Genomic DNA, 16,950 nt, shown 5'->3' with positions numbered 1-16,950 from the left:
CTGATCTCGGCACTGTCGGTCCAATAATTTCTAATACAACCAATACCGATTCTGAGTCCGTAATTTCAACGACAATGATTTCAACTGATCTGACTAAACCGGTTCATACCGACAGTTCTCTACCTATCGATAAAGGATCAACAACAGAACCGTCAATGGATGTGAATACCGTCGAGAACACTAATCATGCTACAGTAAATAATTTCACAACCCCAACTGACCTTGGCACTGTCGTTCCAATAATGTCTAATACAACCAATACCGATTCTAAGTCCGTAATTTCAACGACAATGATTTCAACTGATCCGTCTAAACCGGTTCAAACCGACAGTCCTCTACCTATCGATAAAGGATCAACAACAGAACCGTCAATGGATGTGAATACCGTCGAAAACACCAATAAAGCTACAGTAAATAATTTCACGACACCAACTGACCTCGGCACTGTCGTTCCAATAATGTCTAATACAACCAATACCGATTCTGAGTCCGTAATTTCAACGACAATGATTTCAACTGATCCGACTAAACCGGTTCATACCGACAGTTCTCTACCTATCGGCGAAGTATCAACAACAAAACCGTCAATGGATGTGAATACCGTCGAGAACACTAATCATGCTACAGTAAATAATTTCACGACACCAACTGACTTCGGCACTGTCATTCCAATAATGTCTAATACAACCAATACCGATTCTGAGTCCGTAATTTCTTCGACAATGATTTCAACTGATCCGTCTAAACCGGTTCATACCGACAGTTCTCTACCTATCGATAAAGGATCAACAACAGAACCGTCAATGGATGTGAATACCGTCGAGAACACTAATCATGCTACAGTAAATAATTTCACAACACCAACTGACCTTGGCACTGTCGTTCCAATAATGTCTAATACAACCAATACCGATTCTGAGTCCGTAATTTCAACGACAATGATTTCAACTGATCCGTCTAAACCGGTTCAAACCGACAGTCCTCTGCCTATCGATAAAGGATCAACAACAGAACCGTCAATGAATGTGAATACCGTCGAAAACACCAATAAAGCTACAGTAAATAATTTCACAACATCAACTGACCTTGGCACTGTCGTTCCAATAATGTCTAATACAACCAATACCGATTCTGAGTCCGTAATTTCAACGACAATGATTTCAACTGATCCGTCTAAACCGGTTCAAACCGACAGTCCTCTGCCTATCGATAAAGGATCAACAACAGAACCGTCAATGGATGTGAATACCGTCGAGAACACTAATCATGCTACAGTAAATAATTTCACGACACCAACTGACTTCGGCACTGTCATTCCAATAATGTCTAATACAACCAATACCGATTCTGAGTCCGTAATTTCTTCGACAATGATTTCAACTGATCCGTCTAAACCGGTTCATACCGACAGTTCTCTACCTATCGATAAAGGATCAACAACAGAACCGTCAATGGATGTGAATACCGTCGAGAACACTAATCATGCTACAGTAAATAATTTCACAACCCCAACTGACCTTGGCACTGTCGTTCCAATAATGTCTAATACAACCAATACCGATTCTAAGTCCGTAATTTCAACGACAATGATTTCAACTGATCCGTCTAAACCGGTTCAAACCGACAGTCCTCTACCTATCGATAAAGGATCAACAACAGAACCGTCAATGGATGTGAATACCGTCGAAAACACCAATAAAGCTACAGTAAATAATTTCACGACACCAACTGACCTCGGCACTGTCGTTCCAATAATGTCTAATACAACCAATACCGATTCTGAGTCCGTAATTTCAACGACAATGATTTCAACTGATCCGACTAAACCGGTTCATACCGACAGTTCTCTACCTATCGGCGAAGTATCAACAACAAAACCGTCAATGGATGTGAATACCGTCGAGAACACTAATCATGCTACAGTAAATAATTTCACGACACCAACTGACTTCGGCACTGTCATTCCAATAATGTCTAATACAACCAATACCGATTCTGAGTCCGTAATTTCTTCGACAATGATTTCAACTGATCCGTCTAAACCGGTTCATACCGACAGTTCTCTACCTATCGATAAAGGATCAACAACAGAACCGTCAATGGATGTGAATACCGTCGAGAACACTAATCATGCTACAGTAAATAATTTCACAACACCAACTGACCTTGGCACTGTCGTTCCAATAATGTCTAATACAACCAATACCGATTCTGAGTCCGTAATTTCAACGACAATGATTTCAACTGATCCGTCTAAACCGGTTCAAACCGACAGTCCTCTGCCTATCGATAAAGGATCAACAACAGAACCGTCAATGAATGTGAATACCGTCGAAAACACCAATAAAGCTACAGTAAATAATTTCACAACATCAACTGACCTTGGCACTGTCGTTCCAATAATGTCTAATACAACCAATACCGATTCTGAGTCCGTAATTTCAACGACAATGATTTCAACTGATCCGTCTAAACCGGTTCAAACCGACAGTCCTCTGCCTATCGATAAAGGATCAACAACAGAACCGTCAATGGATGTGAATACCGTCGAGAACACTAATCATGCTACAGTAAATAATTTCACGACACCAACTGACTTCGGCACTGTCATTCCAATAATGTCTAATACAACCAATACCGATTCTGAGTCCGTAATTTCTTCGACAATGATTTCAACTGATCCGTCTAAACCGGTTCATACCGACAGTTCTCTACCTATCGATAAAGGATCAACAACAGAACCGTCAATGGATGTGAATACCGTCGAGAACACTAATCATGCTACAGTAAATAATTTCACAACACCAACTGACCTTGGCACTGTCGTTCCAATAATGTCTAATACAACCAATACCGATTCTGAGTCCGTAATTTCAACGACAATGATTTCAACTGATCCGTCTAAACCGGTTCAAACCGACAGTCCTCTGCCTATCGATAAAGGATCAACAACAGAACCGTCAATGAATGTGAATACCGTCGAAAACACCAATAAAGCTACAGTAAATAATTTCACGACACCAACTGACCTCGGCACTGTCGTTCCAATAATATCTAATACAACCAATACTGATTCTGAGTCCGTAATTTCAACGACAATGATTTCAACTGATCCGTCTAAACCAGTTCAAACCGACAGTCCTCTACCTATCGGTGAAGTATCAACAACAGAACCGTCAATGGTTGTGAATACCGTCGAGAACACCAATAATGCTACAGTAAATAATTTCACGACACCAACTGACCTCGGCACTGTCGTTCCAATAATGTCTAATACAACCAATACCGATTCTGAGTCCGTAATTTCAACGACAATGATTTCAACTGATCCGACTAAACCGGTTCATACCGACAGTTCTCTACCTATCGATAAAGGATCAACAACAGAACCGTTAATGGATGTGAATACTGTCGAAAACACTAATCATGCTACAGTAAATAATTTCACGACACCAACTGACCTCGGTACTGTCATTCCAATAATGTCTAATACAACCAATACCGATTCTGAGTCCGTAATTTCAACGACAATGATTTTAACTGATCCGACTAAACCGGTTCATACCGACAGTTCTCTACCTATCGATAAAGGATCAACAACAGAACCGTCAATGGATTTGAATACCGTCGAGAACACTAATCATGCTACAGTAAATAATTTCACAACACCAACTGACCTTGGCACTGTCGTTCCAATAATGTCTAATACAACCAATACCGATTCTGAGTCCGTAATTTCAACGACAATGATTTCAACTGATCCGACTAAACCGGTTCATACTGACAGTTCTCTACCTATCGATAAAGGATCAACAACAGAACCGTCAATGGATGTGAATACCGTCGAAAACACCAATAAAGCTACAGTAAATAATTTCACGACACCAACTGACTTCGGCACTGTCGTTCCAATAATGTCTAATACAACCAATACCGATTCTGAGTCCGTATTTTCAACGACAATGATTTCAACTGATCCGACTAAACCGGTTCATACCGACAGTTCTCTACCTATCGATAAAGGATCAACAACAGAACCGTCAATGGATGTGAATACCGTCGAGAACACTAATCATGCTACAGTAAATAATTTCACGACACCAACTGACCTCGGCACTGTCGTTCCAATAATATCTAATACAACCAATACTGATTCTGAGTCCGTAATTTCAACGACAATGATTTCAACTGATCCGTCTAAACCAGTTCAAACCGACAGTCCTCTACCTATCGGTGAAGTATCAACAACAGAACCGTCAATGGATGTGAATACCGTCGAGAACACTAATCATGCTACAGTAAATAATTTCACAACACCAACTGACCTCGGCACTGTCGTTCCAATAATGTCTAATACAACCAATACTGATTCTGAGTCCGTAATTTCAACGACAATGACTTCAACTGATCCATTGGGAACGACTCATACCGACAGTCCTTTGCCTGCTACTGGTGTATCAACAACAGAACCGTCAATGGATGTGAATACGATCGATAATACCAATAATGCTACAGTAAATATCGTCACCACGCCAGCTGGCCCTGGCACAGTCGTTCCAATACTGTCTAATGAAACCCCTTTCGATTCGGAGCGTGTAATTTCAACAACAACATCTTCAACTGATCTGTCTGGGATGACTCATGTGGATAGTCTTTTTTCAGCAACATCTAATTCTGTGCCTCTTCTCTCTAATACGACATTATCATCAACAATAGACCCTTCCAATGATTCTTCGCCATCTGACGAATCAAAAACTTCTACTACTACAACGACAACAACAAGGACGCCTCCACATTTGCCTCCTTCACTCATAAATCCATATAATAATTCAACCTCTACATTTCCACATGTCTTCCCATCCTCCACTTCCTTCAATCCTTCTCGAAACACTTCTATTGCAACAAACCCTTCACAAGCGCCTCCATCTGCTTTGAACCCAGATTCTCTTCCAACAACTCCATCTTCATCTGCATCAGCAACACCTTCATCCGTTCATTCTGGCATCCATCTTACCTTCAATCCACTTGAGTTAATTCTATTCCCTAAACCCGCATATCCAAACCCTACTTCATCTCAAAACAACCCAAAACCTAATCCTTGCATGATACCGAATCCTGCTTCTTCTGGTGCTTCCACAGACTCTCTATCAACAAATTGCCTGCCATCATCCGGAACATCTCCAGAAAACTTATCACCAAATTCTGCACACAATCCATCAAACAGTTCATCATTTCATCCAACAGTAGTATCTGTTCTTCTCTAATTTTTCCTTCCCATTAATCTATTCCATTTATTCCCTTATTTATTAATCTCATTAGTTTATAAGAAACAATAATAAATTTAAAATGTAAATAAATATAGTAAAAAGCGTTCACCAAAAATGCATTAAACATTATTTTTTTACCAACAAAATTAATAACGTAATTACAGTATTCAACAATGTATAAATTTTAGTCTGCTGGCTCTTTGTATCTTTCAATGGCTCGTCGAAAATGGCTACAGAGAATACACATATATCCTGGGGGACGCGAGTTTAATTGATGAGATCGTTAATACGTTCAATCGAATCATCCATCGATTCTCTTTAATGTTTTGCTTCTCCACATCAGAGTCAATCGTCTATCCATCTCGCGATCCGCGACTACCCGATGCGTTTCCTGTGTTAATCCACGCTTCTTCTTCTCCTTCTTCTTCTAACATCCATCCATACCCACATAAATATTCTCACAATTCCTTTCAATCAACATTGTTCTACACAATTGATCTTCTTTTTTATCGATCCTACATTATCGCACTTACTCACCCTCACTAATAACCTAATAACTAATAACTAATTCAGTCTTCTAATCACTAATAAACGATAAACTGTTCTTCACTCCCTATTCGTCAGCCCTAAAAAAGTATCGATAATTCTCGTAACCAATTAAATAGCCAATGAAATGTCATAAAGCTATCTCGATATCGATCATCGATTTTATCAATCCATCCACGCGTCCTCAAAAAAAGGCTCATGCGTTTATTGTTCACATATATATCGATGTATCCTTATTAATACTTTTTAAAAATAAATAAACATCTATATAAGTATAAGATAAATGTGGTTATATTATAAACAAGTATTGACTTGGTTACATAGGGACATATTTAGCATGGTTTTAGCGGCAATGCGTGGAGATGCCAATAAATATGTCTTCGGTGGTCGTCGCTCGCGGGCATGCAATATGTATGTGGCAATCCGCCAAGCTGGAGCTCTGGGATCACTATCCAACATCAAACGGAACATAACAGAGTGACACACACGTGTAGGTCCCTTATTCTTCTTGACTCTTCTCTTTGTCTTATTCATTATATAATTCTCCCATGGATCTTGTCATTTGATGAAACTTTAAACTACTGCTTATACTAACAAAAAAATGTCTCGACGTATTGAGACGAAATGTTGTGCTACTGGTGATCGAATCAATTTATATATACATATATAGATATAGATATATGCATTTGTTTGGAGATTGACGTATATAAAAGAAACGTGATAATATTTTTGAACAGTACATTATTTAAAAATAAAATTACTTATTAATTTTGTTATTTAGTAGTTTGTTAAGCAAAATGTTGGGATAAGAATATTTTTGGTTATCGATATTGTTGGTATTATGTTTATATTATGAAGCTGATCGACAATTTCAGTGTTGATTTTGCGTTAAGCGAATGGAATTGGCACCGTGTCGACTGGCAACCTACAGAAGAGAGAAGTTTGCAATGATGAGAGAGAGATTTGCTGTTGGTATTAGGTGTAGAGAGGTGAAGAGGGATGATGCCAGGAGGGTTTAAGCCGCGTCGGTCTGTTCTGTGTTGCGTATACAGTAGTATAGTTCAGTGGCAATGTGATCCTGTCGAGGACAGGACGTCGCCGCCCCCGCGATTACAGATGAGGACGAGGTACAAGGGGATGAGAACCATCTCCCCGGCCGTCTCTGCCTGTGACAGCTTTCACCCAACCCACCTCTGCACCCTCTTTCTCAACACTACTCCATCTAGTACACTACACTACTACTGTCACGGTCTGTCGTATATATACATATATATTTTACTGTTACGATATTCGTCCTCTATCCATCGAGTGTATTATTTTTTTTTCAATTATTTCTTCTATTCGTCTATATAAGCATCAATGTCTTATTATTGATAGACAGTATTAATTTTTTACAGTTACTTCGCTGGATGTTGATACACTACAGTGACTCTCAGAGTTGTTAATTTTAAATTAAGAGTTAATTTAAATTTTCAACAGAAGCGTCTTGTAAGGAACAGTACGATAACTCCTTCTATTATTATGTACATACAATATTATGTTAAGCTCTGAAAAAAAACTAGGAACTCTTGCAGTTTCAGTTATTTCGACAGTGAATTTGGTTGACGATAACTGATGACGAATAAATGACCAAAAAAAGTATGAATAATATGAAAATGTTATTCCACACATAACTGAGACGGTAATTGGATGGTCAAGACAGATGACGGTAGTTATTTGTGCACAGTCTTTAGAATTAAAAAATCTTAAGAGAGAGGATCATTAATCTCTGGAAGACTCGACGGGGTGGAATAAAAGGCGCGATCAGGGGTTGGATAAGTACTGAAGGTAAAAGGCATCCGATGAACTACGGACTACATACCGAGAAAAATAAAAGGAGGAAGAGGTTATACATAAGTATATGGAAGAGAGTATAGTGCTACTGACCAACGCATTCACGGCAGGATGTAATTGCCGAACAAACTGAAGGTACGCGGACAATTTCCATCAACAAGATTTACGCAGCCTCGACGCAATCAACTTTACTCTTTTACCGGATCCTTGTATACAGTCTTTAACCCCTTCTTTTCGTCTTACTCTTATTATTATCATCATTATTATTTTTTAGCTTATTACTCTTGTCTCGTCTTCTCTTCGTCATCTTTCATTACTCCATACTCTATACAACAGTGAAGATGATTTCATACAGAGGGAGTACTAAAATAGAAGCTGAGAAGCTGAACTCGTTTCTTCTCTTTCTGTTCCTTATTATTCGTCAGCCAGAATAAGTGAGAGCAAGTAAGAGAAGAGAAGCAGTTGAATACTCCTGAAGCTGACTTGGACGCGGCTACTACCATTTCTCGGGCGGTGATTGGCTCTGCGGGGGGTGGCGCATGCGTACTAACCTTCACCACTGACCGTTTTGATATTCCACGTCAACATTCCCGAGCACCTACCAGCTTCTTACATTAATGTCTTGTCTTACCCACAATCTATTCGATATATCAATATTATTATGTTTACTATCCTATATATTTGTAAATAATATTTATCATAGTAAAATATCTTACCGCTCACTAAATGTGAGGTTACGTTTTCTCTGTCGCGCTGTCACTCGATCAAGGTCTAGTCTAAAAAATGATAATTAATAATTCATTAATTATATTTATTCATAAATTATATTTTGTCAGTCAGGAAACAAAAGTTATATTTTTATACCCTTATTATGATATTTTTTAATATTATTTTTGTTACGATGCATACACGCGATTTTACGTGATTTAATACCTCTCGAGATGCGCTTTTATTTATGTACCAAAGATACGTAAGAGAGAGAAAAAAAGAGAGAGAGAGAATATATAAGAACCATATCCCACGAGGAATATACTTTCGTACATACAACGTATACCTATATATATATATGAACTTGCACATTTATGAACTTCTTTGGTTCTCATAACAGCTTTCTCAAGTTAGTGCTTCGAAAAAGTTAAACAATGGCAACAAAATAGAAAAATTATAAAATAAATAATGAAAATTTTTTTTATGATTAAAAAAAAATAAATATGAATAGGAAAAATTAAAAAGGTGTAATAACACCTGGAGAAGCTGAAACGAAGTAGTCTGTCAATCAGCTTAACCCCAAAGTTCACCAGGAGTCGAGAACCGTGTAAACGTCATCGAAATGAAGGAGAAAAAGATTTGATAGTTGGCAACACAGACAAAGTATATAAATGAAGGAAGCATTATACGAGATAAAAGAGGTATATATTTATAAATATATAATACAGAATGAGAAGAAAGAGAAGCGTGATTCGTGGGAGTAAAGAATTTTAATTGCCAGAGAACAAGATAAAAAAATTTTTACTTATATGGTTATAGGTCTCAGACTCTTATTCAGTTCGCTTACCGGTATATGTATATATACATATATATATATATATATATATATGTTTAATATAATGCAAGGGTTGAGGTCGAGAGTCTTGAGCGTCTCCAGTCTCTCCAGTACTCTTTGAGTGAGTGTCTAAACAGCTTGGTAGCCAATGGGATCATATATCAAACTACTACTGAGGTAGGCAGTTTACAAAATGGCGACCATTTCATCATATATTTTTAATAAAAAAAAAAATAATTTTAAATAATACTTATTAATAATAAATTTTATTGATGAGTTATTTTTTTTTTAATTCGAGAAAATTAAATGGGCAATAAAATATAATTGATAAATAAAATTTGACCTCCAGAGGTCACTGGATATAAATAAATTTTTATGTTATTTTTTATTAACTTGTTACTGCGTTATAAAGACTTAACAAATAATATTATACTTTTTAGTATATGTACTTGCAGATGAGTGCACGCACTTACACCCGCAATTAACGTTTTATGTTAATTTTGACCCATATATATATATATATATATATATATATATATATATATATACATATATATAGAAAGAGTAAAAAAGTTTAAAAAAAAACATTTTACATGAGCATGTGCAATGCAGTTTAACATGGTACGTAACACGTGTACCGAGCACGTCATGTCGTCGTTCAACATCAAACGTAAGACCACCTGCCATCAGGATTCGCTTCGTTATCACTTCCTTGCTGGTTTGTAAACTCCCTCGAGTATCAACACCTTCAATAAAAATTACTCCAACTCTTAAATAAATTTATATAACAAATATCATTATCCGTAGTATTTAAAACGGATTAATAAACGTTTACATCGAACCCTATAGATCTTTAATCGAAATCCTGTTCCGTTAATAGTCAATAAATCAATAGAATAGGAACTAAAAAGACATATTTTAAATTGAAAGTAGTCGTGGCGTAGAAAGGAAATAAATGGAAAACTATAATGCATGAGGCAACTATTGCAACTTAGGCGAAATATATGAGTATGTAAATGAAATGTTACATCATGGATTAACACAATCTGTTTTCGTTACTTATATTCTGTTGTTAGTAGGCTTAGTTTGTAACATTACATTCTCTCGCTTCTGCAACATGTCTATACATGCTTCATGCGGTTTGAGCAGGTGCATCTTTCATATGCAACAGCTGAGAACCACCTACACTTTATCCTCTATCTTATTTATATTTGTTTGTATTTATTCTTATTCCTTATTTATTATTTTTCTGACCTCTTTACTCTACTCTCTACAAATTTAACAATTGCCAGAAATTATTATCTGCCAATTATTCTAATTATTAACTTACGCCGAAAAGTAAGAAAGGGAAATAAATATAAGTAATGTATTACGACCGTAGGCCAGAATAGTGAATTTTCTGGGGCATGTGATATAAAGGCCGAGGCAAAGCTGATACCAAATGCGAGATAATTTTCGGTCGTAAGCCACCTAGCGGAAGCCATACGCACTATTTTTACCCAAATCGTTAAAATAAGTGAAACAACAAGTAATATAAAAGAATTGAGGGGAAAAAACTTATAACCAGGTTGTACTGCAATAAACAATTGTTTTCAATATGAATAAATATACAAAATCACATGAATAAATAATAATTAAAATAATTTTTATTGGCCAAATAAAAAAATTAAATAATTAATACACGGAGAAAAAAATATAGTAAAAATTACAATATTATATTAAAATTTACTAACAGATATGAAAAAATACATTCTGTATTGTAATTATTACTAAACGTTTAGTAAAATTTACTAGTTAGTAATAATTACATAATAAGATATTAAAAATTACTATGCGTAATGTATTTTTTGCTAAGACGATTCCATTTTTTACTATTTGTATAGTAAATTTTACTATCAGTATTATTAATAAATACAAATTTAAGAAAGTAAATTTTCTAATACAATATAGGATTTGTTACTATACAAAATATTAAAAATTACTATACGCAATGTATTTTTTGCTAACAAGATTATATTTTTTTACTATCTGTATAGTAACTTCTACTATGTATAGATAAAATTAAAAGTTGGTGGGGATAGCATATACAAATATGTATTACAAGTTCTGAAACCTTTTTTCAAAGGAGACATCAGGCCGTCAGACATAGGAAAGGACTCGCGCGCGGGGGATCAGGGTTCGAATCTCGGTTGAATGAAGTGATTTTTTAAAAAACAAAAGTCTACACCAACACTCATACAGATGACAGAAATAATAGTAATAATAATAAAAAGTTGAAAAACTATTAAAAATTTTATTTTATTTTTTTCCATTCTAATACAGTAGAATTTACTAAACAACTTGTAAAGTATGCTAATCTGTTTATGAATTTTTCATATAAATCATAAGCGTTTCAAGATTACTATCCAAATTTAATAATTATTCTCATATTATTTAGTAAAATTTACTATATTTTCTTCTCCGTGTAATATATTACGATCGTAGGCCAGAATGGTGGATTTTCTGGGGCATGTGATATAAAGGCCGAGGCAAAGCTGATACCAAATGCGAGATAATTTTCGGGCATAAGCCACCTAGCGGAAGCCATACGCACTATTTATACCCAAATCATTAAAATGAGTGAAACAACAAGTAATATACAAAGAATTGAGCGGAAGAATTTTATAACCAGGTTGTACTGCAGTAAACAATTGTTTTTAATATAAATAAATATACAGAATCACATGATTAAATAATAATTAAAATAATTTTTATTGGGCAAATAAAAAAATTAAATAATTAACAGATCTTGTAAAAATGTAATTTAAAAATAAATGGACATAAAAATGAATGATACATTTATAATCATGATAACAATTTATACCTAACAGGGGTAATAAAATAGTTAAAGATATAAGTAAAATAAACTCACCAGGAAATAATTTCCATGTCTCTTCTCGCCTAGTTCTTGTGTATCCATCCATGTGAAAATCCCAACAAACGATTAAAAAGTAATATGACGAGAGTATTCGTTTCCCCAAGTCATAAAATCATTAGCATAAGAATTCCTCTACCTGATCAACAAGCATCTCGGCGGGAACCGCGCGCGCGAGTCTGATCCTGGAACTTTATTTTTATTTTTTTCCATTTCTATCATTTTTTTTTCTGCGTTCCTTAATTTCTTTTTGCTTTTTTTACTCGGGCTAGCTCGTTTTTTATTACCACACGGGGCTGATTTATAAACATATAATGTGACGGGGGAGTGGTCTCGCTACCACATAATGATAGGCTCACGCTAATTACATTTAAGTCTTACCTAAGGGCCTACAACCAACGGCCATTTCAACCTTTTTTTTTATTATTATTTTATCATCACCTATATATCTATCGCAAAATTATTTATTTTTTATTAGCAACCCTGACATTGTGATACATTTTATCTAAATCTTATTAAATATTTTTTTGTAAACTAAGGTCTGCAAATTTTATAAAAAATTGCAACCATTAATTAAAAATAAAAAAAGTACTTGTATTAAATCATTTAACTTTTTTCCTGAAAATCTGACCTTACGCCTTGAGTTTATAAACCGCCGAGTGTGGAATATTTTGGATGGGTCCCAAGAGAATAGTGAGAAATTTGAAATATTAACATCGGACCTCCCCCTATATATATTAATCACTGCATTAGCATAATACTATGATTTTTCAAGGATCGTTTAAAAAAACAAATAAGTTATTTATTATAATAATAAGGGCATTATTATGTTATGGCAGCTGTATCCAAATTTTATGTATTCATAAATTCAAAAATAAGGATGTTGTTTGTTTTATGAATTGTTTTTTATTTTAATCTCATAACTTTGCTACTTGCGTGCAAATGTATCACATACTTAAAAATTCTTCTACTTTTCTGTCTAACCCTTATAGGAAAAAACAAAAGGCCCAAGCTTGGCCGAGGCTTGGCGCAAGACTTATTAACTCTGGGGGAAGCTTGAAATCTAAGCTTGGCCCAAGTTTGTCTAAGCATCGAAATGATAACACTGAGCCAATATCGAGAGCCAGTATTGTGCCAACATTGTTGCTAAATAAGCACCTATACTTATTAAAAATAAATTAAAAAAAAAAAAAAATTAGTAGACATGTGCGTGATGGTAACATATGGAAATAAATTTGTACACAGAGATATCAGGTAGATCGATGAAACTAATTTCTTTTGCATTTGCTGGGTCTCGAACCTGGTCTTTCATAGCTGCTAGGCAAGTGTCTTATCCACTAGGCTGTTACAATATTCATAGAACCCAGAGGTTTTTAGATACCATTTGTTATTTAGGCTGGCAAACCAAGGCTTGCCACTTGAGTATTGGCTGAATCTTGGCCCAAGGCTGGCAAACCAAGGCTTGTTACTTGAGTAGTGGCTGAATCTTGGCCCAAGACTGGCGAACCGAGGCTCGTCACTTGAACGTTGGTCGGATCTCGGACCAACCTTTGGAGGCCGAGCCTGGGCAGCCCAGTATTGTGCCAAGACCGGCCCCTTGTCAATATTTTTTTTCCTACAAAGGAATGCCTGCCTGTATCGTTAGTACGAAATTTTATTTTTGAATTTCGGAGTACAGTTTCTTAAGATTTTGCAAGTAATTAGGGATCGTTGAATATTTACGCAACGGTTTCACTCAAAATATGGATAATTAGGGAAGCGATTGATTAATTAAATAATTATTAATTCAAAAATATACAAGGCATTGAAATAATAATGAGAATTTTGGTAATTTAGTGGCTCCATTTAATTTTCGGTCAAACAAAATTTGTGACTTAAAATTTTTATTTTGCATTGAATAAAATTTTGTTTGTTATAATTATAAAATATATATATAAGCAGTATCTCATTCTCATTGGCAATCTGAATTATTTTTTTTTTACTCAAATAAATCAAAAGTTTTTTAAAATTTTTTTTTAAAAACCATAAAACATAAAGTGGAAAAAAAAATATTAACCCATGCAAATTTTTTTCAGTATAATATATAATACATATAAAATATTTATAGTCTCTTGATATGTTACGTGTTAATATGCCACAATTTAATGTTTCCTCTTTCTCTATTCTCTCATTCTCCTCCTTTTAATCCTTAAGCTTATATTAGATCGTCGATGACAACTTCCAAGAATTTTATAATACTTTTTATTGAGTCATTTCTTCTCATGATTCATAAAAATGTAAATATTGACATTATCCAATTATACATATACTTTTTTTTTTAAGTATATATTTCATATTTTTATTTTTTCTTCCATAAATTTCCTAATTATTAATTATCGTCCCTAGTCCATAACCTGCAGCTCAACTCGAAATTACCAAAAATAATTTATTAATTCGAATTTTTTACCTCAAAATTATTTATGAGAATCATTTCGCCCGCGATCACTCATTCAACTAAATAATCCTACAATAAAAAAAAAATTTGTTTGCAAAGAACAAAAATAAAAGTAAAAATTATAAATCTCTATTAATAAAAATAAAAAATATATATAAAGCATTAGATTTAACAAATGATTTAAAGATCGTGATAGCGAACAAGTGGTGAATGAGAATGAGAACCCAGCGAGCGCAATTTGTAGCTGTTTCATTTGTCACTGCGCCCTACTACCACACTCTCACACTCACCTTTCTATCTCTTATTTCCATTTTACTCTCAACCCTCTCTTTACCTCTTTCATTTCACCTTTTCTTTTTATTATTATTTAGTTTTTTTTTTATTCGTCTCCAAGCCCAGCTCACCTCGCAACCTGTATAACTGAATATAAAACCCATAGCACTCCGGGATCCTCGTCAATTTTTTATACGATTCCCGCTTGATTTTATGTTCATCTCTTTTATTTAAATTACCTCAGCATTATTTTCGTTCAAAGTTGCATTTTTTGAGTTCTCAAACATAATCACTCAAATTTTTCGGCTTAGCAATAATCAGCCTAGTAAATATCTGACTCGTAAGTCATAACTGTGTTCAATATTTGGTCCAAGCCGTAATTATAAATCTGATGACTGTTTTTGGTTCAAATATTAGCCATGAAGGAATCATTCTTCGATTAAACTTTATATGATTCATACGTCAATCAGATATCACTTGTATGATTATTTGCTACACAGAGAGAAATGTCAAGTAAATTATGCCTATGCAGCATAGTAAAAATTACATTACTTTATATTTTTGAGTCACGTCGCTCCTATGTGATTGCTTATACAAACTATAAAGTAATGTAACCATTACTATGCCCATACAAAGTCGCCGAGCTTCGAAATTTTCCCATAGATCGGCCGATGCCTGGTTTGCAATGATTGGCCAATAAATGGCTAACTACTGGCCCGTGCATGGCAGCCGTCTTTTTGCTTATGAAAATGGCGTACAATTAACAGCCGTTCGTTGGCCAACGGTTTGATCGAGTGCTCTTCGCGCAAGCGCTACTTGCTTTATATTAGCTGATTCTGTGTCCGTTATTTATTTTCTCAACTTATATAAATGATTATTTCAAATTTTATTGAAGAACAAATCTTACATTTCAATTTATTTACCATGTCAGAGGTTCATATCAATGCGTAGAAACGCGAATTCATCATTTTTATTTAGTATAGTTGTTATTAAATAATTGAGATGAATTAAGCTTTGGCTGATGCTTGATACCAAGCTTTGGCCGATGATTGCTTGTCACGATTGGCCAATGCTTGCGATTGCCATGCTTGGCATACCGATATCATCCGATATTTAGCCGATCTTCGGCCGATGCTTCAAAACTGACAGCCATTCACAACCCAGTAATGGGCTGATTCTTTTTTTTTTGTATGGGTGCTCCATGACAACTGATCCCAGACAAGTAATCACATGACAATTGATCCCACAAACTAGATCCAACTGACAACTGGTCTATTAATTCATCAGTTTCATCAAGATTTCCATAACTTTCACAATCATCATCTTCATCTTTATCATTTTCAACCGTATGTCGATGGGATCAATTTGCAGGGATCACTTTTCGTGGTGTGAAATTGTTGGGATCAGTTGACAGCACACTATAGTCAGCCATAGCCGAGTGGTTGGTTCCGTATGGCTTTAGTCCATAACGCGGCAGGTCTAGCGTTCGAATCCGGTACTTGACGTTAGACCGAATTTTATGTCTGTAAAAAGTGTTTTTGATAATTTTTCCATTCCCTATATCACCAATCTATGGATCAGATTTATGAATCGACTAAATTTTTGAAAAGATTATATTTGATCTACATATTAATCAGATTTCGTTTACAGAATTCGTTATCAGCCCAAAATTATAATTTTTGAATCCATTCATCATCTACAGAAAATATATGAACTAAGAAACGTATGTACTCTATACATATGTGATTTCTTTCTGAAATGTCAACAAACGTTTAAGTAAATAAATAAACAGTAAAAAAAAATGTTAAGTTATAAAAATTAGTGTCTATTTGAAAAGAACAATGAATCGATGCATGAGAATTCGCTCGTATCCCGGAGCGATACTCGGTTGACCCCGCGGGAGAAGACACACCGGTTAAACTCGACAAGGTGAGCATATATATATGTGTATATACATATACTCTGTCTCTTTTCTTTTATATACTACACGTAAAGTTTATACAAAAAAAAATATATATAAAAAACAAGAACGAAAGATATGTATAAGATACGAAGAAGGGAATATATATCGTTTCACGGGCCAAAGAGCTCAAAGGACTTGTGTGCATTTTCTCTTGTGGCAGTCCCGGCACTACGTCGT

The 16,950-nt window shown here is 35.0% G+C and overlaps 1 protein-coding gene and 1 long non-coding RNA gene across 2 annotated transcripts; one reads left to right on the top strand and one right to left on the bottom strand.

Moving 5' to 3' along the window:
- The first annotated feature begins 74 nt into the window (after positions 1–74).
- Positions 75–5,264, top strand: LOC130671033 (mucin-2-like). The gene has a single exon (XM_057474711.1). The coding sequence runs from the start codon at positions 75–77 to the stop codon at positions 5,262–5,264; it is 5,190 nt and encodes a 1,729-aa protein (XP_057330694.1).
- Positions 5,265–7,018: 1,754 nt separating this feature from the next.
- Positions 7,019–8,590, bottom strand: LOC130671661 (uncharacterized). Its single transcript, XR_008990552.1, has 3 exons — positions 8,511–8,590; positions 8,363–8,422; positions 7,019–8,284 (listed from the first exon to the last, which is right to left on the bottom strand). It is a non-coding gene; the product is annotated as an uncharacterized LOC130671661 (long non-coding RNA).
- Between the last annotated feature and the right edge of the window lie 8,360 nt (positions 8,591–16,950).

Source organism: Microplitis mediator, chromosome 7, assembly GCF_029852145.1.
Source record: "Microplitis mediator isolate UGA2020A chromosome 7, iyMicMedi2.1, whole genome shotgun sequence".
NCBI lineage: Eukaryota > Metazoa > Arthropoda > Insecta > Hymenoptera > Braconidae > Microplitis > Microplitis mediator.
This window is presented reverse-complemented; position numbering and strand designations above follow the sequence as displayed.

Bases quoted from the DNA above. Each gene is read 5' to 3' on its own strand.
- LOC130671033 (XM_057474711.1), top strand. From the start codon at position 75: ATGATTTCAACTGATCTGACTAAACCGGTTCATACCGACAGTTCTCTA.